At 34.8% G+C, this 23,865-nt stretch overlaps 3 protein-coding genes across 4 annotated transcripts; all 3 read right to left on the reverse strand.

Moving 5' to 3' along the window:
• Window positions 1–2,613: 2,613 nt before the first annotated feature.
• LOC133797215 (uncharacterized) lies at window positions 2,614–4,685 on the reverse strand. Its single transcript, XM_062235048.1, has 4 exons — window positions 4,508–4,685; window positions 4,296–4,396; window positions 2,952–3,030; window positions 2,614–2,852 (listed from the first exon to the last, which is right to left on the reverse strand). Exons 1-4 carry the CDS (start codon window positions 4,508–4,510, stop codon window positions 2,805–2,807), a joined length of 231 nt encoding a protein of 76 aa, XP_062091032.1. The 5' UTR covers window positions 4,511–4,685; the 3' UTR covers window positions 2,614–2,804.
• Window positions 4,686–5,826: 1,141 nt separating this feature from the next.
• On the reverse strand, window positions 5,827–14,665 carry LOC133797216 (receptor-like serine/threonine-protein kinase ALE2). The gene is made up of 14 exons (XM_062235049.1): window positions 13,947–14,665; window positions 13,212–13,334; window positions 12,494–13,132; window positions 12,244–12,384; window positions 11,336–11,443; window positions 10,736–10,843; window positions 10,441–10,641; window positions 10,133–10,234; window positions 9,899–9,997; window positions 9,422–9,793; window positions 9,043–9,330; window positions 7,980–8,369; window positions 7,618–7,861; window positions 5,827–6,908 (listed from the first exon to the last, which is right to left on the reverse strand). The coding sequence occupies exons 1-14, from the start codon at window positions 14,026–14,028 to the stop codon at window positions 6,248–6,250; spliced, it is 3,558 nt and encodes a 1,185-aa protein (XP_062091033.1). The 5' UTR covers window positions 14,029–14,665; the 3' UTR covers window positions 5,827–6,247.
• A 3,494-nt stretch (window positions 14,666–18,159) lies between these two features.
• Window positions 18,160–22,786, reverse strand: LOC133797217 (zinc finger CCCH domain-containing protein 64). 2 transcript variants are annotated; one of them, XM_062235051.1, is made up of 11 exons: window positions 22,636–22,786; window positions 22,286–22,559; window positions 21,814–21,943; window positions 21,596–21,715; window positions 21,256–21,373; window positions 20,690–21,138; window positions 20,226–20,511; window positions 19,650–19,743; window positions 19,127–19,272; window positions 18,610–18,751; window positions 18,160–18,490 (listed from the first exon to the last, which is right to left on the reverse strand). In XM_062235051.1, the coding sequence occupies exons 1-10, from the start codon at window positions 22,708–22,710 to the stop codon at window positions 18,623–18,625; spliced, it is 1,821 nt and encodes a 606-aa protein (XP_062091035.1). In that variant the 5' UTR covers window positions 22,711–22,786; the 3' UTR covers window positions 18,160–18,490; window positions 18,610–18,622. The 2 variants fall into 2 exon arrangements, with proteins under 2 accessions (XP_062091035.1, XP_062091034.1); XM_062235050.1 differs by having other exon boundaries at window positions 18,160–18,751.
• Window positions 22,787–23,865: the final 1,079 nt, after the last annotated feature.

A 23,865-nucleotide genomic window follows, 5' to 3' on the forward strand; every position in this document is an offset into this window, starting at 1 on the left:
TTCCACACTTGCTTAGCCTTCACCTCCTCAAACCCTTAGGTTTAATTCTCTAGAATTCCCACAGAAACTCTGCTTAGAAAACCAATTCAATACCAAAACCAAGAACTGAATATTAACTTCAAAACCTTACCTCAAATGATGAACAACCTCGGCTAATTCCCCAACCTGATCAAGATCCCAAGTACACAGTCTTAGCCTAAAGCTCCTCTGAATTTTAGCTCCAAATTTCCAGAAGAAATTGATGAAGAAAACCCAAGCCATTCAAGAGAGTTGCCCTGCTTTTCCCTTCTTTCCTTTTCCTTCTTTTCTTCAGACTTCTACAATTTTCTACATAATCCACTAAGGCAATAAAGCCAAAACAACACTTATCTGATTCTAAACCCCAGAAGACCATATTGCCCTCCCACTTATAACTAAACTTTTAAACATCTTAAGGGCATTTTAGTCATTACACCCAATTCCCGTTAATTCCTCGAATGCCTCTAATACTTACCGCTTACTTCCCGACACCTAACTAATCACAAATTATATTCCTCAATATCAAAACAGACTTCAATATATTCTCTAAATTCCCAGAAATACCCCCAGACTCGCCCCGAGCCGAGTATAAATCCCCGCCGTGACTTTTTCGCTGAACCGCTCACTAGAATCGCCTCGAGTCATAGATTACAAATATATCCACATAATAATTTGGTCTCAACAATTTATCACAATTATTTACATTTATGCCCTCAACGAGCTAAAATTACGAATATGCCCTTCTAACCTAATCATGGCCTACATGCATACTAATACACATAGTCATGCATCACAGATATTCAAATAATCATATAACATGCTTTTAATAATTAAATCACATATAATCCAGTTATGCCCTTTCGGCGCACTAATCAAGGCCCTTAAGCCTTATTAACAAATTTGAGTCGTTACACAACAACTTCTACCCACAACACAACTACAATTATTTTTCCCCACACTACAACAAATACATATGCCACTACTAAAAGAAACCACAACCAACAAGGGCCATTATTAGAATTTTCATAATTAAATATGAGTATTTTTGTCACTTTAATGTATTCATTAAACACACGTCTCGACTTCCCGCATAATCTATAATCTAAAGTTGGTGTATACCAACTTTTGCTTTTAGTGGCAGTTTATCCAAAAAGCTACTTTTTTAAATTTTACCAAATATTTTTTTTTGCTTTAAGTTTATTTTAAAAATTGTTTTTGCTTATGAAAAAGCTACTCCAAATGCACCATAAGTTATGCTAACTTTAGTTTATGCATAAATTATTTTTTGAAAGTTTATCAATCACCTTCATCACATAATTTTTTTTCTTCAGAAAACAGCTTCTATCTTTTTTAAAAGTTGTATGGAACTGATTCTTTATTACCAATTAAGTTTGAGGTTTCCTTATCACCAATTAAGTTTGAGATGAAACTTTAAAGCCCTAGGGAACATATTCCACTAAATATGTATATATATGTATTTTTTTCGCTTAGATAAATATATATAATTTATTTTGTATTTTGACCGTTTTTTTATATTTAATTATGTCAGTACCGGTTGAATACAATTCTATGTCAACCATGCTTTTAGTGATGAAAAAAAATTACAATATCGACTCTCAAAAGCTCTAGTCACGTGCAGTTACATTGTAGCAAATAACAGAGTGGAGTAAACAACAATTCTTTGTAAAACTTGTGATGAGAAAAAGAAAACTGGTTTAATATAATACGAGCTTGTTTACTTCCAAAAAATGAAATAAAATTACGACCTTTTTCTCAATGGAACTATAATTTCTAGTGTCATGAATGTCATAATCATAATATAATTAGATGGTAATTGATGGTGGGTATCTTATCTTAAAAAGTGAGCAATACATATCTAATGCGAGAGTAAGTAGGGAATATAAACCCCAACTCGTATGCCGCGTCACCTTTAAATCAAAGAGAGGATCTCATCTCGCAATTTCTTTTGGATTACTTTGGAGATGATGTTAATAAATAGTCCGACAGAGGAGCCAACAGCACTCTGGCAAGGATTCGTCCGAATAGTATTTTACTAGGCTCCATTAATTATGGTCTAACAATTAAAAAAATAATTTTTCATTTAATTAGTTAAAAATTTAAAAATTAAACAAAAAAAATTAGTGTTTAGTAACTTTATTTTTATTTATTATTTTTTTAAATTTTAAACAAAATTTATTAAATAAAAAATATTCACTTTCAAAATTTTTTTAAACAATTTTTGACTTTTAGTTTTTTTTTCTTTACGTCTTCAAATTAACACAGCTCATTTTATATTGTTAAACAAAAAATAAAATAAAAGTTATAAAACACATTTAATATTTTTTATTTTTAAAAACAAAAAAGAAAAGTAATTATCAAACATTTTTTATTTTTTAAAAATAAAAAAACAAAAATAAAATTAATATTTACATTTTTGTATTTAAAAAATTCAAAAACTATTTTTACCAAACTCAACCTATATTATATATTGCTTGGTGTTGTTACTAAATTAACACTAGAAGTAACACTGCCTTTAACCTTAAAAAAAAAAAAACTTGAGAAAGAAAACTGTTTCGGTAATTGGTTACTAAAAACTCGACCAAACATTTCTTAGCAATTCATAGACTATCCACTGTCACGTGACTCAAAACCCATTTCCTGTGAATGAAGATAAAAGGTTCTCATTTCAAAAAACAGAACATAAGTTGTACTATAAGTCATTTGTATCATTCTTCAAGTAATCCTGAAATGACTAAAAAAAATTCACGATTTTTGCCGCTTAAAAATTAGACATAAACACCAGAAGAGAGTAGCAAGAACAAGGACCCGAAACCCTGCATACCAGGTAAAAGAGAGAGAGAGAGAGATTAAATTCAACAATGACAGTAATTCAGAATCTTTATACAAATTGCAAAAAGAAATTGCAGGCCTACCAAGAATACAGATGCTACTGCCCCTGTTGTCAGCTCCTTAGCAAGACTACGATTTCGCCTGGAAGAGGTTGCTTCATAGCTGCAAACAAGAAATACTTCTAGTTTAGCCGTGCCAGAAAGATTGTTTCACAAAAAAATTAAAAATGACCAGTGTCGGCTGTAAGTGGTTACAGAGTTCCAAATTCTTTATTGAGTACTTCTGTTTCTGAAAATCCTTTCTTACAAGAGCTTTAATTGTCCATACAAAAATTCAATACTTCAGATACAGCTTTAATTGTACTTATGATGCTGTTTAATTTCAACATGCAGGAGAGGCATGTTCCATTGATTCAAACATGCCTAATATCATTTAGTTGAATTGTTGTCCTTCCAAAATAGGAGAGGTTTTTTCATGCACGAGTATGTCCTGTTTCTCACATTGTGGCCAGTCCACCAAGACTTTTTTCTACCCACATCAAAACTAAGTTTTACAGCTATAAGTATATCAAGTTCTGCCATTAGCCTTTTAAAATTTTCTTCAAGGAACTCCCTCTTATTCTGTGTATGTACAAAGCTCAACAAGAAACTACCACCATGACAAGAAATATGACGCTACAACAAGACTAAGTGTTGAAGCTCATGATAATATTCTCGAGTTTCTTGCTAGCAATGATAATTTGTTCTTTTGACTGGATCCTCGACTAATTCTAAAATATTTAAAGAACACAACTTAGCAATATATGTAGGTACCTAGGGCAGACTCGAACCTCAGACCTTGTGGGAGAAGGGTGAGGACCCAATACCCCCAGTTAACTCTAAACCGATTACTAGAAAAAGCAGAGTTTAAAAGATCTCCATTTCAAACATTCAAAAAAATAATTAAGCAGTTCTTTTTCAAAGTGTCTGCATGTTGTTACATAATAAAGAAGAAGAAATTTACTTTTCAATGTTAGCCTAACAATTTTCAGTAAAATATTATTCACAGTATTCTGTTCTAATTATGTTCTAATTTCATTCTCCAAAAACAAAAAAGTGCGAAAAAATCCCACATTTTCTTTCTTTTAACGTAAAAAATATACATAATTTGTTTCCATTGGTTATGGACTCTATCAAAATGTTAAATCAATCTAGATATTTCTCCTGCAACGCTCTTCAAATCACTAAATGGATTTTCAGACCCCAAAAAAATCCTAATTCTCTCCTACATTAGATGATCAGATCTACCATACAAAACAAAAAATCTGAGAACACAAACTAAAATTGAATTCAAAACCCTAATTTAGCACAGCAATTTTCATTTGCACAAATAATAACAAGAAAGGAAATCGAAAACTTAATACAATGGTGAAGAAAGACGTGGCTTACATGAAAAAAGAGGCGGTAAGGACGAGGCCGATGGCGAGCATGACGACCGACAGAGTTGGGTACCATACTTCCGGGACTGGACTCGTGATCGGTTTTGGAGCCTTCAAGTTCATCCCAAATACCAATTTAAAACAAAAATTAAAGTCGAAAAGAGAAAAGCAAAACAGAGAAATTGAAAAGGAGGAGAATGTGCACAGAGAAGAGAAGGTTACCATGAGAGACGGCGACGAGCTGTGGTGTGGAGGAAGGAGAATTGAGATTGTTCTCGGCTTTGATTCGTGAGATTTTAGATCCCAAACCCACGCTCGATTTTGACTCTAGTTTTCGGTCTCTACTTTCTACTCAGTGTATCATGTTCTATGGCTGCCGTTGGATTAAGAAGAAAATGGCGATGATCAATCCAACGACCAAAAATTAACCTTTTTTAATAATAAATTTTGAGATTTGTTTTTTTTTTAAATTAATAAATTTTGAGATTTAAACCCAACGGAAAGGCCTTTTGTTAAAAAAAAATATATAATTTTTTTTATTGATTGTAAGTTATTATTTTTGTATGCACCTTAGAGAATCTAATTGGGGAAAAAAGCTAATAATGGGCATATCTTATTCTCTTTTGTTTTTATTATTTTAAATTTTAAATATTAACCTGTCACACGTTTCTCGGCAAAAAAAAACATGTAGCATTAAAGGTGCAGTTGTAAATCACCCAGTTGAAATTATGTCTAATTCAAAGTAATTATTTGATTTGACATATTTATTTTATAATATAATTGTGCAGTATTTATGTAATTAGAGATAATTAAGAAGTCTCAATTATACTAAGAATTGAGTGTAATTACACTGTGTAATTACTAATTAATATCAATTTTAAATAATATTTATTAAATACTACCATTTTTCTGTGTAATTAATAACTATATTGCCAAACATGACAATATGAATTCATAAATAATTACCACTTGACATTCAAACATACTTTGTATTTTAAAATATAGTATAATTACTCAAATATATAATTACTATTATAGTAATTAAACACCTAATAATTACACAGTTGTTTTCAAACACACCCTAAAAATTAATTAGAAAAATAAATAATTCAATGTGATATTAAGTTATTAACACACAATAAACATTATAAATATAGTGATAGATATAGTCTAGTGGTACTTACACGTCTCCTCACAAGGAGTAAGTACCAAGTTCGAATCCCCTATCCAATGTAAAAAATAGCATCCTAAATCTTATTATTATTATTATTAATTTGGTTTATATAACGATTGAATAGTGTTTTTTTCTAATGAAATACTATGTAATATAGTGAAAAAGTGAATTAAAATAGGAATGAAAAGTAATTACTTTTGTCATAACTCAATCTCGAGTGTTGTTTTTCCTAGTATATTGGTGGCATATCAATTAAAAGGCAACATAAAACTTTATTTGGATCAAAAAATAAACTTCATGTCTATGAAGTTAGGTGCAAAGAAAAATATCCTGTCAAAGAAAAACACATTTTTTTTTTCAATTGTAGTGTTTTGAAAGTGGGGTGAGCATGTATTTCATTTTCATGGTGCAAAATCTTCTGTACAAATCTGTAGACTGTAACTAGAGAAAACTTCTCTCTAAATGCACTCGTTGGATTTACAATCAAAAGTACTCCACAAGACTCAATTTAAAATCAATCACTCTGAAACGCAAAGGATTTGATGGTCGACTAGCTCCTTCTATGCCATACGAAAATTTAATTAAATTTCATTCATCAAATTGAATTCCACATCCATCCCATTTGAGCACTAGTATGGAGAACTGTTACCCCTTATTAACCATTTGGTGATCTCCCTTAGGAAAAGTCTTCTTAGCTTCTTCTTGTCACCAAATTCTTGATACTGCTTGGAACTTCCATAGCCGAAAAATCAAAGGAAAAGTCACAGTGTCAATCAATGGGAAGCTGATCATAATCTAAATGCAGAACCATGTTCACTAACACTGCCACCTGAGAATCTCCTTACTCTTTCCCAGAAATGCTTGCTCCTTCTACTTCCCAGAGGACCAGAACTAGAGTGGCGCCTAAACGATTCGGATTGTTCTGTGCCTATCCTTGCAGAAGAACTGAACAATTCTGATACTGACATTCCCCTTCCAACATCAAGCTCAGACTCATAGCTATGAACTGAGTATTGGCTTGGTGGAGGATCTGGCAACTGTTCTGAGGCACTCAAATCAATGGACAAGTCATCTTGACTTGAAGTTCTTGAACCGAGGTTTTTTGCCTCCTCAATCTCATTACACACCAGTTTTAAGGCCTGAACAACTTCACCCATAAAAGGACGGTTTGATACCTCTGGTTGTACACACATGGATGCAATTGCTGCAACTTTGGCCACACTATCAAATGGGACGTCAGATCCTAGCGAAGGGTCAATAATTGTTTCCAGACCTTCTTGACTCGCAAGAAGTGGACGGGCCCATGCAACTAGATTTTCTTGACCAGGTGGCTGTGACATGTCTACTGGTTTCCTTCCAGTTAGAAGTTCGAGGAGGACAACTCCGTAACTATAAACATCACTTTTCACAAGAAGATGTCCAGTCATCGCATATTCGGGAGCCACATATCTGGAAATTGTTGAGAAAAATATAAATATGTCAACTTAATTACATCAGTAAAATTAAAAGTTAAAACATGTTAAACACAGATCATTTTCAAATTGTTTGATAGCTCCTTCAACGCAGCACTGGACCACCAAAGGCAGTATACAATAAGCTGACAAATGGTAATCCAACTAAGATAGTTTACTTTATTAATCAGCATTTCATTCCTATCTATGTTGAATAATTAGTATTGGAATAAGGTTTTTTCTATTTTGCCAGACTATCATGAGCAAGTGATCAGCATGGATAGGTCAATTACACATGATGGAGACCACGGAAATCTGCTTTATACCAACATTTCAATCTAGCAACTTGAAAGGAAAAAAAAGGTTACTGTTAAATAGTCTGGCAATATTTCAAAATTTTCAGGGACACTATAGTTCAAGGTAATAAAACTGGACTACTTGTTTTCCGCTTACATTTCCTCTTGAAAATAAAGGTATGTTTCCTCAATCACTGAAGAAAATTCTGATGGTAACATTTCTTAGATTTAACAAAAAATAAGCCAGTAGAGTTAATAGCAAGGTAATTATGTCCAAGTATGAGATTTTAGTGCCCATTCACGTGCATATTATTTATACATATAGAAAAGCATATAAGAACGATCCTTTTCCTATGCTCAAAATGATGAGCGGATGTTTAGAATAATCAAATGCTGAATAAAAATTCATACCCAAATGTTCCCATGACACGTGTTGATATGTGTTGATTTTCTTCATCCATGGCAGACCGGGCCAAACCAAAGTCCGAAACTTTTGGCATAAAATCCTCTTCCAACAAGATATTGCTGGACTTAAAATCACGATGTATGACACGAGGACTTGAATCCTCATGTAGATATGCCAGTCCTCGAGCAGCACCAAGTGCTATCTTCATTCGAGCAGCCCAATTGAGTGGTGCATTCTCCTTGTCAATGCCTAACAGAACAAAAAAAAAAAACAACAAAAGTAGTAATGTCCAAAACTGTATCAGAACAATCACATCTACAAAATCTTTTATTTGAAAATAATTCTGAACAAGAGGCAAATAATTTACCATGTAAATGAGATTCCACACTGCCATTTGGGATCAGCTCATAAACCAAGCAACGGTTACGCTCCTCTGTGCATATACCAATCAACTTGACCAAATTCCGGTGATGAAGACGGCTAAGCATTTCAACTTCAGCCAAGAATTCACGACCACCCTGTTGATCATCTCTCTTTAAAACTTTGACAGCAACTTTGGTCCCATCGTTAAGAACACCGCTGTAAACAAGTCCAAATCCTCCTTCCCCAAGTATTCTAGATGCATTAAAACGATCGGTTGCTCTCTCTATGTCACTTGTGCTGAAAGTCTTAGCAGATCCAGTATAAGTTGCAATGCTAGATCCAAATGATAAAGAAGCAGAACTGTCCCTACTTCCTATCATAGACCCTGGAGCTCCTGCAAAATATGTCTTCTTCTCATATTGAAAAAGGGAAAGAACAAAAAAAAAAAAATTCTCATAGACTCAACTGCCAGCATGTCTTCCATAATCTTATCACAGGCCCTTAGACTTTTTTTTCATACCATATATTGACTTTAAGAGAATAGCGATACTGAAGTAATATATATGTAATTTTTCTGTAATTAGTCACTCCTATTTGTATAAATCTCTTCTTACATTTATCTAGATTAAGAAAGAACTATATAATTATTCCTTACTAAGCTTTTACAGAAAACTCGGGTTGCTTAAATAAAAGATAACAAATACACCTATACAAGTCCCACTCCCAGAACAACATGAAATCACAATGAAAAGTTAAAGTTTTACTTTGTTAGAATTAAGTAACTCATTAATAGTTACCTAGAAAAAAAAACAGATAAAAAGGCAATCTGCACATATAAATGGACACTAATTACTACCATCCTTAATCATGCACCATGGTCAACACTGACTTTACTAACCTAACCTTAGTAGCAAATATACACAATATTTGTTTCCATGTATGCTGTATGTATTCCTTATTAATACTGCATAACAAACTAGGATTTTTGTGTTTATCTGCATCTTTGTTTTTATCTTCCTAGACTACACCGGCGGACTTGATTCTACAATATCTACGGGTTGAATTACCAGATGGTTTGGACAGGGAAGGCAGCAAATCCCGGGGAGATGGTCCTGGTTCAGAAACTTGGTCCCTATGTTTAAAAAGAAAAATCCAAGCAGCAGCGGAGCACAAAACCAAAACTAGCAAGGCTGATAGAACAATAATAGCAATGATGCCACCACTAAGCAACTTTTTATGCTGTCTTTGTGGCACATCAACTCCAAGGGGCTTTATTGTTCTCGCATTATTGTCACTGCCTGCATAAGGCCCATCATCTATCATACCAACATCAGAAGGTGGTGATACAGGTAAACCTACAAATGAATGGTTCTTGTGTAAGGTGAAAATTACCAACAAGGGGATAAGTGGGAAGAGGGGTCAACAATTTAGAGTGTAAAAGAAAACCTGGATACCGCACATATAGCACTTCATAGTCACCAAAGTAGGATGATTGGATGGTAACTTGCTTGTTCCAAAAACGTTCGTACGTCAAAAAAGCAGTAGTGTTATCAAACCTTTCTCCCATTGGTACCAAATCAACAAGGACTACCGTCTTCTCTGGTTGTTGGTTAGCAGCATTCGCTCCAATAATGCGTACCTGGCTTTGTTTTATGAAAACACTGCCAGAAATTTCCTGGGCAAGCTCTGAGACCAATGGGAAGAATGTATATAATGCAACACTAAGGCGTAATCCAACTTGAATTGGCAAAACACAGCCACAAGGTGATCCAGGAGGAGTATTTGTATAGGGCTCTGTGCAAATCATTGTTGAACAATCTGCAACAAAGAGAAGACTAAACGTCAAATTTCAGTATGAAAAAAGTTAATAAATGGAACCAAGATATAAAAGCACGAGCAAGAAACATCACAGCTTTTACATACCTTCATTAGGAGGTGGAGGAGGAAATACAAGTGATACCTTTGGTGGTGGTACAAGTGACACCTTTGGGCTTGCTGACGGAGATTTGGATGGAAATAATTCTGTGAAAAAAAGGGCATATATGTATAAGTGAAGTCAAAATCATTTGGGGAGCTGGATATATATGAAATGTAAAATAAGTGATTCTGAAACAACATTTTGAGGGAACAAAAAAAGATATAGCATTGTTTTCTGACTTTTGGTGTTGCCCGATGCAGCTTTTTGGGATGGAGTAGGTGCAGGTGAAACATAGCTCAGTGGTGGAGGAAAAGGAGAATGAGATGGTGAATCTGAAGAACCTGCCATTCAGAAAGGTGTTAGAATTGGGGCCCTATGTTGTGGCCATTGCGTAAAAAACAGATTAAATAACACCCCAGTATCTTGTTTTTAAGGGGATAGGAGGGTAACAGGACTTATATAATTATATATTTCTTAAATATATTCTCTTTCAAGAAGGGTGTGTGATGGTGTTGTGCAGAATAAATGAGGTAATGTGTAAACCTACCATGCTGTTTTGGAGGAGAAACAGGATATGATGACGCTGGAGCAAGATTGGTGATTTTGTTCCTTGGATGATGATGCTCATAAAATGGGGTTGAAGGTGATGAGACAGGAGGTGTATCTCCTTTATAAGGAGAATTGTGATGCCAAGTAGATGGTGCAGGAGCAACATTAGAATGTCGCACAGATTCGTGTTTTGAAGGACCTACAATTCATGTGGACAGTGGTAATGCAACTTTGATAACATCATTTTAAGTTTTCCAGATCACTAAACAGCAGAAATTGAGGTTTCAGTATACCATTAGCTGTAATATGGTCCACAGGTGGTTCTGCCTTGGGCTTTTCAAATGAAGGTGCAGCAGCAGGAATTCCCTTGGGAGGAGATGATGCAGGAGTGACTTCATGGCCTGCAATCTCAGGGAAAATCATGTTAGACAGTGGTTATATTATAATGTTCTTTAACAGTGTAACAACATGCCATTTAAAACAAAAATGGAGATGAGTGTGTTCAATTTGACGTGACTTGCTTGCATTTACTTGCCCTCCCCACAGAAAGCATTAGTTACCATAACAACCACAATGACCACACAAAAGGGAGGAGTGGCATGAGTTTGGAGATGTTTTTACTTTTTACTGCAATTGTCCATATGTATTCTATTGAAGTTCAGATTCAAATTGCTGGACCACATCTCAATACAAAACAATGTAAGGTCTTTCACATTTATGAGTTTCCTCGAGCCCTGGGATTTCACCTCAATGCAGAAGACAGATGTATATGAATCAAAGATGGTTCTGAGAAGCAAACACATTCTAAAAGAGAACATTTTTAACCATTTTGGCTGGCAAGCGGGATATCTTAAAACCATGCTATTTATTTTGAGCAAAAAACTAAAGGTTACCTGGAATAACAGTAGAAGGAGATCCTCTAGGTGTATTTGGATGGATGAAAGGTGAACTCAGTGGCGCTTGAATTGTTGGAGATACAGCTGGAACTGCGTGATTAGTGACTGCATGAAAACAAGAATTAATAACGTCAACTTAACTGGTCACTAGGAAAGTTGTTCTTGATGATTTTAAGAAAAAACATTAAATAAGATGCGCAAGTGACCCGCTGATCCTGTCCACATTTTTCTTAATGCTGATGCTAGATGCAGTACTTGAATCAAGATAATCAATTGTGAAGATTGTGACTTATTTCCTCAACCAATCAAAAGATTAGCAAAATGAAAGTTCATAGTTTTCTGGTGTTTTCAGTTGCATCTATGTTTTCTCTAGTTGCATCTGCGTGGACACCAGTAAGTTGTAACAGACTAGCTAATTGTTGTTAGTTATAGTTAGTTTCTGTTTGTCTCTTTAGTCCTTGTATCTCGACCCTATATATAGTTTTAGGCCTGATCAACCTAAGTGTATTTAATTTCTGAGAGTTTTGGCTGAGAGCAAGAACTGTGTTGTAATACTCTAGTGAGAGAGTGTTTCAAGAGAAGTTGGATGAGTGTTGTTGTAATCTTGAGAGCTTGGAGGGTGTAATCTAGTTTCAAATATAGTGGATTTGACTTAGGCATTGCTGCCTAGCCTTGGATGTAAGATCAACCAAACTGGTTGTATCTGAACCAAGTATTCTTGGTGTTCTTTCTTTTGTGTTTTACTTTTGATTACTTTTGGGTTTGTTTAATTGTCTATTACTTGTTCTTCTTTGTTGCTATTCTTTGTGCACTATATTGGCTGTGTTGTGCAGGTCCTAATCAAACCCCAACATCAATCTATTGGTCATTTAGAATAGCATAGAGAAAAACCAGTTATCATGTACCTGGAGTAGAAGGATCAGAGATGGGACCCTTATTATCTGTTGAATTTTTGGGGATGTCATTTATTGGCGAAGTTGCAGGTATACTTGGCTGGAAAGTTGGAGAAACATGAGGTATATTCCCTGAAGGAGCTGCAACTGGAACTGGAAAAACAAAAGCAGCCATTCAAAATAATTGTTCAGCTGGAAAATACAGTTGATTAAAAAACTAGGTGTGCCCTGTACACCCCTTAACTCTAAATAGATCATCTACCTGGCGCAACTGGCAGTGAAATAGGAGCCTCAATCACCGGTTTCTTTCTTTGAGGAGCAGTTGGTGGGACAGTGGGTGCGGGTGCATGATCTTGAATGGAAAGGGGTGGAGGAGATGATGCTACCGGCTCTGAGACAGGAGGCTTCGTAACTGGTGCTTTTTCTTGAGGAGCTGTTGGTGGAGGAGTTGATGCTACCGGCGCTGAGACAGGAGGCTTCGTAACTGGTGCTTTTTCTTGAGGAGCTGTTGGTGGAGGAGTTGACGCTACTGGCTCTGAGACAGGAGGCTTCGTAACTGGTGCTTTTTCTTGAGGAGCTGTTGGTGGAGGAGTTGATGCTACCGGCGCTGAGACAGGAGGCTTCGTAACTGGTGCTTTTTCTTGAGGAGCTGTTGGTGGAGGAGTTGACGCTACTGGCTCTGAGACAGGAGGCTTTGTAACTGGTGCTTTTTCTTGAGGAGCTGTTGGTGGAGTGGCTGGTGCATGTATTTGATCAACGGGAGGTAGAGGAGTTGTATTAGATGGAGGCAGCACTTTTGGAACACTTGGTGGCAGAGATGGTTCGAGACCCTTGTTTGTTTGGGGTGGTGCTGGGGTAGAGGGAAGAGGTGGCAGTGCAACTTCAGGGTGTGAAGGTGATTCTGAATTATCATACCAGGAAATTAATCAGATGAACTCAGCTTGAGTTATAATTTCAATCTAAGAGATTAAGATAGTTACCAATGGGTTGCGATTCTGAACTTGGCACATTGTCTTTAGATGTGCCACGAGGCACAGGACCTAATGTTCCTTGTACGGGAGGAACCACAGAAGAAGTTGCAGGTGATGGGGATATAGTGATCCCTGAAAGAAGAAGATAATAGGATAAAAAAAACTTTGAAGAAAGCTCATCAAGCCATGAAAGATATGAGACAAAATAACACAAGGAGATACATTACTAATATGATTCTGAAACCAATTCAAACAAACAATAAACTCAATACTGATCCAAAGATAGAAATTTACTCAGCTGAAGAATGAATAGTGAAATCACACAAGATGAAGCCAGGTCTAGGAAAGATATTGCCTAGATTCACATTACCGTTCTTGAGCTAACAAGTGTGCTCCGACAGTGGGCTTATGAAATCTTAACTATTGATACAGACAAGATGGTAAAGCTATAAGTCGTGCAAATTTCGGTACCCATTCATTCCAAATAGCAAAATGTTCGGATCGAAAAAGATACCAAAGTTCATTTAGTACGGCATCAATGGCAGATGTAAAAGCATTCCAGATTAATGCTCAATAGATAGCATTAGAAACATGAACAATCTACAGATACAGATCACAATATTGCTAAATCTCAAAACTTTCTCAAATTCATAGAAATTTGACAAAATGATCAACAGTTGAAACCCAAATTAACACAGGTCAAACTGAGAAATGTATATATTTAGATATAGAAAGAGAGTTTACCTGTGGATCCTCGTAGAAACAGAGAAAAGCAAATGAAGCAGAGAATAACCAGCTGGAGCATGACTGGCATTACTATTCTCATCCCATACAACACCAAATCTCACAGTCTCCAATCTTTCAACAAGACCTTCCTCAATGAAGAAGAAATTAGAAGAGGGGGAAAAAAAGAAAAACAAAAAGAAATGAATAAATTAATATTGGAGGAGAAAGCTTGTAACTTGAAGCAAGAACAAAAGGGACGTTAGATTGAGCAAGGGCCACAACTAGTGAGAGCTAAGTAATGAGTAGGCAGTTTATTGGAAAACCCAGAGCTGGGTTTGGTAAGAAAACCCAAAACCACTAAAACAATATCTCTCTGATAACTCAAGCTCTGAGATATGCAGAGCCACGAGAACATCATCCCCGTGTAGGAAACAACTGTTTTCACTGACATGAGGAATTCAACACCACCAGACCAAACTAACCCAGAAAATAAAAATTGAAACAAAATCATATATATATATATAATATTTTACTATTAACACAACACACTCACAGTACCAAGCAAAAGAGAGGTAGAGAGAGAAAGATGCGTTGTTGGGTGAGAGAGAGAGAGAGAGAGAGGGAGAGATTCTTCGTATTATTTTAATGGAGAAGATAATATTGGCGTGATATGTAACCAAACTTTATTTACTTCTAAGTAGAAATTCATAGCAAGTTTTGATTCTGGTTTTAATGGGACACTTTGGTTGACTCAATTTTCAGTTTCATTATCTCTTTTTTTTTTTTGGTTGTCAAGACTCAGTTTTTTCGGTTGGCCGCAATGCTATTGCTGGCCATTGAAGATGCTGACCTACGTGGTGTGACGTGGCATTTAGTTGGGTATCAATATTTTCTCAGCTTGACACACAACTTTTCTTTTTTTGGTTTCTTTCACTTTGAACACAATAAAATATTGTTTGGGACAATTTATAAATAAAATAATACATATCTTTTTTTATGGTGAGAGAAAGAAGAAAGAAACTATATTCTAATGGATAGTTTAGCTATCAGCATCTTAATTTGATGGAAGTGTTATTTATTTGATTGATGATTCAAGTCAAAGTTATATATAAATATATAACAGAAGAAAAAAAAACCAAAATTTATTTATTTATCTTTAAAAAGAAGAATCTATTTATTAATTCCTGAAATATCTTAAGATTATTTCAGAGTTTATTTATTTTTATTCATAAAAGCAAATTGACGGATCATTTTTAAAGTCTTTTATTTCCCAACTTATTGCTCAATAAATTTGACAGGTAACTGTATTTATAAGCTCCACTAATTCATCAATTTTTATTATTTAGTACAAAAATAAAATAAAGAAACATACGCAATTTGAAGATATGGGTCCATTGCCATAATGAAAGTGGACCTGGCCGAACAAATGCTTTTACACTTTAAACTATAATTTGTTTTTGGTTGAGCCATCCCTTATTTTGTTTATAAATTATTTTTATTTAAAACGTGCCTTTATAATAAGATGTGTGGTTAATATAGTGTACACATGTAATTTAAATTCTTAATCCTTTCTTCTACAAAATAACAAATAAGAAAAGATCTTTCTTCGTTGTGAAATATCTCACTATACTATATAATAATAATAAATTGAATGAGAATCATTATCAAGTGGGAGTGCATGCACAGAGATACATATCATATTAGAATTGAAAAATATATTAATGTAACAGAGCAACTCATAAACGTGCATTGCTAAAAAGGGATATTTTTTTTGGTACCCTCCTCCAAATCTCTTATAAAAATGGATCTTTCTGAAATTTAAACCACAAAAGATCCATGGCCTAGCCTTTGTTCCACTTAATTTTACATCATCAAAAGCCATCATTAATATATGTATATATCAAAAAATACAAGAATAGTTTAATTGTGGTAAATTTAATTGTCTTGTAGTTCACTCCTATCTTATCTCTTGATAAGGATAGTGATGTAATTGGTTCAAATCTCAATATTTTTAATATGAATAACCTAAATATTCACATTTATTAATAAATCGAGATCTACTGTAGCAAATCATTGTATATATTTTAAGGGCACATTTTATTAGTTTTTAATATATATTTTGTGGAATACCATAATGATAAATAGTCATATATCCTATGTGGAAAAGTAAAGGCATTTTATTTTATAATAATATTAGACACAATAAATAAATAAACAATTTATCTGAATAAAATAATAAGTTTTTGTAATGTTATATATTATTGCTCTCCACGAGTTCTTTTACAAGTACTAGAAATAAATGTAAAATACAACACTATATTGTAGTTTGGTGGTTTCCAATTCGATCAAAAACCCTAAAAAAGCAGACAAAAACAAATGGGTTACCTCCTACCGACCCAAATTTCTGCTGTGATGTTTTTTGGATTTTGTAGGGCACTGTCATGACGCACATGCCCAGTTAAATAATGTGGTCATGGCAGAGCCTTGTGAATTTTCAAAACATGTCAATAAATAATCAATAATCACATGAAAACTTAAACGTCATTCAAAGTTTTTAACCCATCATCACAATATGGTGATTGTAATCATATCATCAAAATCCGAAGAAAAGGTTGAAAGATTGGAAAGAATAGTACTAAATTTAAAAAGTAGACAAACCTTACCTAAACTCGATCCCCTTGTAGATTTCTATCATCATGTTTCACTCTTTTCTGTCCTCTGTCATGTATAAAAGATTTTTGATATGCCATGTTTGATTATGCTAAGTTGATAGTTTTATGAATTACATTTTATTCATTTGATAAATAAAATCAGTTACTCGTTGTCTTCATTTTGATTGGTTAAATATAAACAAACATTCCAAGACATTATTATTGTTAGGTAATAAAACCAAACACACAAACAGTTCTCCTCACCCCTTTCAAATTTTGTAATTTGTAATGCATTTCAAGACAAAGGAGCACTATTTTCTTCGTGATAATTCAACTATTTACAAATATGGATCTATATATGAACATCATTTCCTTGTGGGCCAAACAAGAATCCAGTTCTCTTATTTATAAGATTGATAACTAGGGATCTTCATATATAGGACCTACATCAGCCACCATTTTCATCATACAAATGCAGCGTTTTCAGGTGCGGACAAGCCACTGTAAAATCCATCTCATATGATTCTGTATTTATTGGTCCACTTGAAATCTAGAGAGTACCCACTATTTGTCAAGGTTTTTTCTTTTCTTTTTCTTTTAGTTTCTCTTTTCATACATTATACATGTATGTATATAGAAAAGGGTTGAAGCTCCACACAACTGGGAATATAAATTATTGTCATAATAAAACTCCCTTACAAAGCTTATAAAAACACCATGTGATCCATGGTTTCCTTGCCCAACACTCCTCCCTTTGCAATTCTTTGCTTCCTGGCACTGTTGCTTTAATACATAGTAAATGCAGAACTTTAGCTGTGACTGGCATCCCTATGTATGAGCTTCTTTTCCAACTAAAACCTTTTTATATAGAGAGAGCACAATCCATATAATCAGGTAGGGTTGGGAATTGGAGCTAACCTCAAAAGGATTTAGCTACTTTTTTCTTTAATCAAATCAAAACCATGTGCAACATGCAATCCAACTAACTCTTTTTCTCTTTACCCCACAATTTCTGTCTACCTTTTGCTCTATCTTTCTTTACTTATCCAATCGCTTGCGTTACTTTCATTTTTTCCCACTTTTTTAAGGCTGAAAAGATACCCTTCATAAATGAATATTCCTTCACATGACTTCCAATGCCTCCACCATTCTTGGCATAACTCTCAAGGCAACTATCTTATTGGATAGGAAATTTCGTATACTAAGTCATGGGCCACCCAGGTCGACTTTTGGGTCGGGCCTATTCTTTGTGAGCCCTCTAGAAATCCTATTATTATAGCTCAATTCAGACTAGTGTAATACTGTTATAGTATTTTTTCTTTTCTAATTCTTTTTTTTTTTGGGCTGAATAGCAATGCTAACAAGTCACTTACAGATCTTCCACCACACTGAGATCACTTAACTTCAATAAAATACCATATAATAATACACAAGACTCATGTGTTGTGCAATAATTTTAACTTATATTTAACAACTCAATTATTGAATCTCAATTCCAACAAAACTGGAGGGCTACATAGAACGAAATTTCTAGACGCACACGTTCCAGATGTGAATATATAAAAATTAAAATCTCATCATCACCAAGAATGCAATAAAATTATAGCAAGTTTTTTTAAAGGAGTGGCACCAAAATTACAACGCCTAGTGTAATAAACTATAAAGATACATAGCTGCAAAATATGAACACCAAAGGCCTAGGACAATAATAGAACAAAAAAAATGGGAAACGGGGAATGGGGTTTGAATTAGTATTCACTGTGTTAGCTATACTCGCACCAATGTCCCAGTCAACCTGGCGAAGGAGATGGGGGCTGTCCACCCAAAATTGAATTAAAATGAATTTGAACCGAGATCAACCAAGAATGGTGGTCATCTAAACCAGTACGTCAGTTCTAGAACACAGTCTACCTGCACTTTCAAGTGACAACATGATAATCACAGGCTTGAGCAACATTGATCACCAAATGGTGGAGAGACTGATTTAAAGTACACGTAGAATTGTTAACTAAAGATTGCCAGAACTAGACCTCCTGCTAGAAATCACTCGTTAGGATCAAATTCTTGGAATTGAGTCTTGAAGTCGCCTGCCATCTCCGTCTCTTCTTCTTTGCTGCAAGTACAATTCCTCCAATCAGCTCTCTTTGCCATGCCCAGCAAGCCTGCCAGAACCTGCAAATGTTACATGTAAAAGACAATTAACAAACAGTTTAATAGAAAGGAAGATGAGTATGTGACATACGGAACTGATCGTTCAGTTTCCAGGTCATAGTTTGCATGTAGTTTTAACACATTATTAAATGTTACCAGAAAAAATCCAAAAAAAACTTGGACAGGAACTATAAAAAGGTAGATTTGGTTCACTACTCAGAATGAATAAAGTAAGGCGAGATGAAAAGGTTGCGAAATTAGACACAAACAGAATCCAAAGTTGAGATGGTTTGAATCCATGTCTAAAAAAAATACGAGGAAAGTTCACATTCAAATGAAACAAAGTTTGCTGTAGATGCCAGGAGCAAATTAGTGATGACATCAACTATGGAATACCTCGCGTCCAAATTGGGCTGGGAATTTCTCATTTTCTTCCACCACATGGGACAAAATAGTGCCATCAGGGAGTTCAGCATAGAAAAAGCTAAGATTCCTGTCAAACTGTGTCCTCAGATAATTTCGTCCATCAGAATTATTATTGACTGCAATAGCGAGATAAAGCAACATAAATCTAGAGAAGTGAGGAAGTATTAATTATCAGACCTTACAAAAAACTAACACCAGTGAAAACTGAAAACCGCATTCATTTGGGAAAAAATTCACAGAAAATATTAAATAGCACTTCTAGCTTAAACTATATACATAGTGTAAATATGATATGGAGACAGCCTAGACGACACTTCCTTGATAAATCCAGAGATGGACACAGATGTATATTAAACTGCATACTTCCAATTATTAAGAAATAAAAAATAATTAGAAAAACCTTTTATCTCGATACAACCAAGGAATCTATAGTATCCAAGCTAGCATCTTTCCACCATTCAGACCAAAAATACCTAACACAACATTAACTTACATTTCATGACTGCAAATTTGAAGCCCATCTTGTCAGCAGCAAAATTAAATATATTTTGAACAGCAGCTGCCTTGGATGATGGAACAGGAATGACCTACACAATTGTACATAAAATTATGTAAATAATTGGAGGGGAAAAAGAAATCCATATAACATACTTTGATCTCTACAAATTGGTACATATCTTGACTCAAAAATTTGAAGAGAATAATATAACGCTAAACACTCAGTGTTTTGTATTTAATGAAGTGGACATGTACCATAATAATTTTCTACGGAACTATTAAGAAAAAGATCCATATCCCATGCAAACACAATGTACAAATCCAAATAACAACACAGGACTGTTAAATACTCAAATTTATGCAAAAGTAAAGTCTTGAGGCTGTAAGTGTGTGAAAATGTGATTTTGAAGTAGGAGACTATAAGTCAGTACTCTGACTCTGCATTTATGTGTGTGTGCCCACAGAACAAAGCAAGCACATTTCATGCAACTTGTGATACAAATAACAAAAAATTCTCCATGTTTTGATAATACAACTCCAACTAAGACACTTATATACAAAAACCGTTTACCTGGAGATTAGCATGTGTACTTCGTTTTGAAACCCACTCAAAAAAAACAGCTTCCTTCCCTTGGTTCTTATAAAACTTCTTGAGACTACTTTGGAATATATCAAGCTCACTTTCACACTGCTGGGACAGAGCAATAGTGTTAGGCAAATGCTCCACTGGAATCACCAAAACATGGTCTTTCACGAGTGGCCCTTTAGCCAATGCACAGTAGAAATTTTCTCCAATACTGATGATCAGATGCGACTCTACATTGGGACTTGACATACAAAACCAGCACTCTTTTGATCTGAACACTTGTGTACATAACATTGTCATAAAAATGAACATAATTTACAAACAAAATTAATCAAAGACAATAAGACATAGCAGAAGCATCTTGAATCAAACTAACACCAAATTGAACCGTACGCCCAATAAATTAAAGGATGATTTATGATAATTAAAAAAAAAAAAGACAAACCAACCTATTAGTTGAAGCATTATCAGATCCTCGTCTCCTGTGAGAATCGCCTTCACTTTCTTCCTGTAAACTGTGCTTGAAGTTGCAATCTGGACCTCTTTCGCATTTCCCCTTATTAATAAAATCAAAACAAACGCCCCTCATAAATTGCTCCCTTGCAGCCATATCATGTTGAAAGTGACAATTTTCCTCTCGTGGACAAGTGCCAGAGGACACAAATTTAAAACACAGCTTATCACCATTTCCAGCGCCTTGTTTCTGCCTTTTTGTGGAGACATCATATCTCCAGTATTGTGAATCGGTAACGCTATCGCTAGATCTCTTTGTAGATTCATTTCCATCAACCATCTGTGGTATTGAGTAAGGAGATGAGGTAGTGTTTGTTGACTTCATACTAATCTCAGCAGCAGACATCATTGATGCAGGAGTTGGAGAAATTGCATGGATAAATTTCTGAGGGGAAGAAATAAAACTGAGAGTTATGAAATGTGAAACGCCAAATCTAAGAGCACTATAATAATATCTATCATAAGAGGGAAGTGATGTATAAATTTAGATGAATGAACACACCTGCTTATCCTTATTTCCAACTGCAGCAAGACCAATGAAGCGGGTCACATGCACGGCATCAACATTCGAGTAAGGTTCCCGAGCATAGAACACGCCCTCGACACCTGCAATATGATAGCTACCACAGACAACAAAATTCAATCAGAAGAATAACAGCTTATAATTCATACTGAACATGGATGCTAATTTTTAGCTGAATCATATAGGCTTGAAAGCAGCTAGTTAAACGTAAACTTAGTACAGCACACAATGCCATTGTCAATATGCATTATGAAATGCGGGTTGATTAGGTTCCCTCGTTGACAATCATTTTCAAGCAGTAATCTCCAAAATCACATACCGTGGCTTGATCTCAGATACTAACTCCGCAACTGTGGAGTCACTACCCGAGGATTCTGAGATTCCAGGGGGAACATCAGATGCTGATGCACTATTTGTAACCCCACTTGGCCATTCATTAGTGATGATAAATTAAGGATTACACTAAAAATACCTCAAGATTCAAGTCACACAAAAAGAAGAAGATAGTTTATACTCCTTACGAAATTAAAAGGATATGTAAGGAATATATCAACAATTCCAGGATCCTCAGCAATTGCGCGCAAAGCATCAACATCATCCTGACTGTATGTCCCAAATTGTTGACCACTCGAAGAATGCCTACCAGATAAATACGCCACACATAATCCTATATAAAGTTCAGTAATTTAGCCAACAAAAACTCAGGAAGTTCCTGGGAAAAACTACACGTACCCTTGTCAAATATGGTTATTAGCAATATCATAGCCTAAAAGATAGCCACAATTCAAAACATCCGCCACGACAATGGTCTTTCTACCGTGCCTACTTTACACCTATAAACACACACCTCTCAAACTCATAACAACTAGCACACACAGGGAGTAATAACTAATTGCCAATGAAATAGGTATTCGTACCCAGTCAAATACAAGTTGCAACTACTAGAAAAAACTTTAGTAAGCCACCCGTTTTCTGAGTAACCAAACAAGTAACAACTAATAAAGCATACCATGGAGAGTGAACTTTCCACTGCCTTTCAACCAGTAAAGTTTCTCGCAAACTTTCAGGCCGTCCATCTTGAATCCTTGGTTTCCGGACTCCTTTGAAGCGGCTAACAGGACTTTAGGGGCACCAACACCATAATCGCCGATGAAGTAAGTGGGAATAGGGATTTCGGACCGGCCTTCGACGTATTCCGTGAACTCGTCGAGCCTCTCAGGCGAGTCTGGGAAGAACTGTCCTACGCATAGTAAGGCATCGAATGGACCCGCCGATTTATTGACCTGGACCGACTTAACTCGTTGAGATCACAAGAGCCTAATATGGGAACAGAAAACTAAAGAAAAAAGAGAGAGATACCGCTGCGAATCGTTTGAAGAGCTGGTTGAGGCGGCCCAAGACGTCACCGCAGAGAAGAATTCGCGGAGGTGCCATGAGAGGGAAAGAATCGAACTCGACGCTTGAAAATGGCGACGAACGAAGCTATGGCCGGGGATGGCTCTTCAGACTTGAGCCCAGTTGATTTGAGCCTGGAATTGGCCCAATCATTTTGGGCCTAGCGAAAGTCTGTTAAAAGCCCAATATAGAGCCTCGTGATATTGTCTATTGATTGTTTTTTTTAACAATGATACTGTCTATTGATAAACGTTAAAAAACACAAAAAAAAAAAAAAAAAAAACATATAGCCTGAAATTATCAACTACAAGTATTGTATTTTTTTCCCTCTGTTTTTCTACTATCTTCTTTTATTTTTATTTTTTGAATATTTTTGTTTTTGTTTATGGGTCTCTTTCACATTAGTAGGAAAATGTTTAATTTTTGAAGATTTTTGTTACTGGTTCACAAAAATATTATAAATTTAATATTTGTTAAAAAAAATATAATTATGAGTAAAGTACGATATCGACTTTTTTTTTTATAGTTTTTTTAACAATTTTCATACACAACAAATAATTTTTTTTGGACCGGTGTTTTCTAATTGGATAATGTAAAGGTGCGAGATTAAATTATATTAATTATGTTAAGTCGCGTCAAGTGTTATCAGGCACTATAAAGTGCTTTGTACTTTATTTTTAGAGCTATTTTGATGATTTTTTAGAAATAGGTAATAATTTTTAGGAAGCTTTCTTTAAAAACTAAAGAATATTATTATAAGTTTTAATAAAAATGTATACTCGCCATTTTTTTGTGGCAATTTATACTTGCCATTTTATTTATATTTCAATAATAGATTTTTTATTTTATTTTTACTGTAATTAATAAAATATATATATTAAAATAAAAATGTCCAAAGTGTAATTTAAAAAAATATATAAAGAATCTCTTTTTGCACCTTAATATGTAAATGTTAAACACGTGGGTGTTAATGAAATGTTTTTAATTAATATAAGGTATTAATAATGTCAATATGCCAAATCATTTATCATGATAGTAGAAAGATCCTTAGGTATAGGGAGAAGGATCGAACTTAGAAGTAGTGATGCCAATAGAGTGGGGAAATGGGGAGGGGGATAGGATAAAGTCTATTGGGGTGATGAATCTTTACGGGGTTCCATTTAGTTAGTTAAAAATAGTTATTGATATTGTTAC

Source organism: Humulus lupulus, chromosome 8, assembly GCF_963169125.1.
Source record: "Humulus lupulus chromosome 8, drHumLupu1.1, whole genome shotgun sequence".
NCBI lineage: Eukaryota > Viridiplantae > Streptophyta > Magnoliopsida > Rosales > Cannabaceae > Humulus > Humulus lupulus.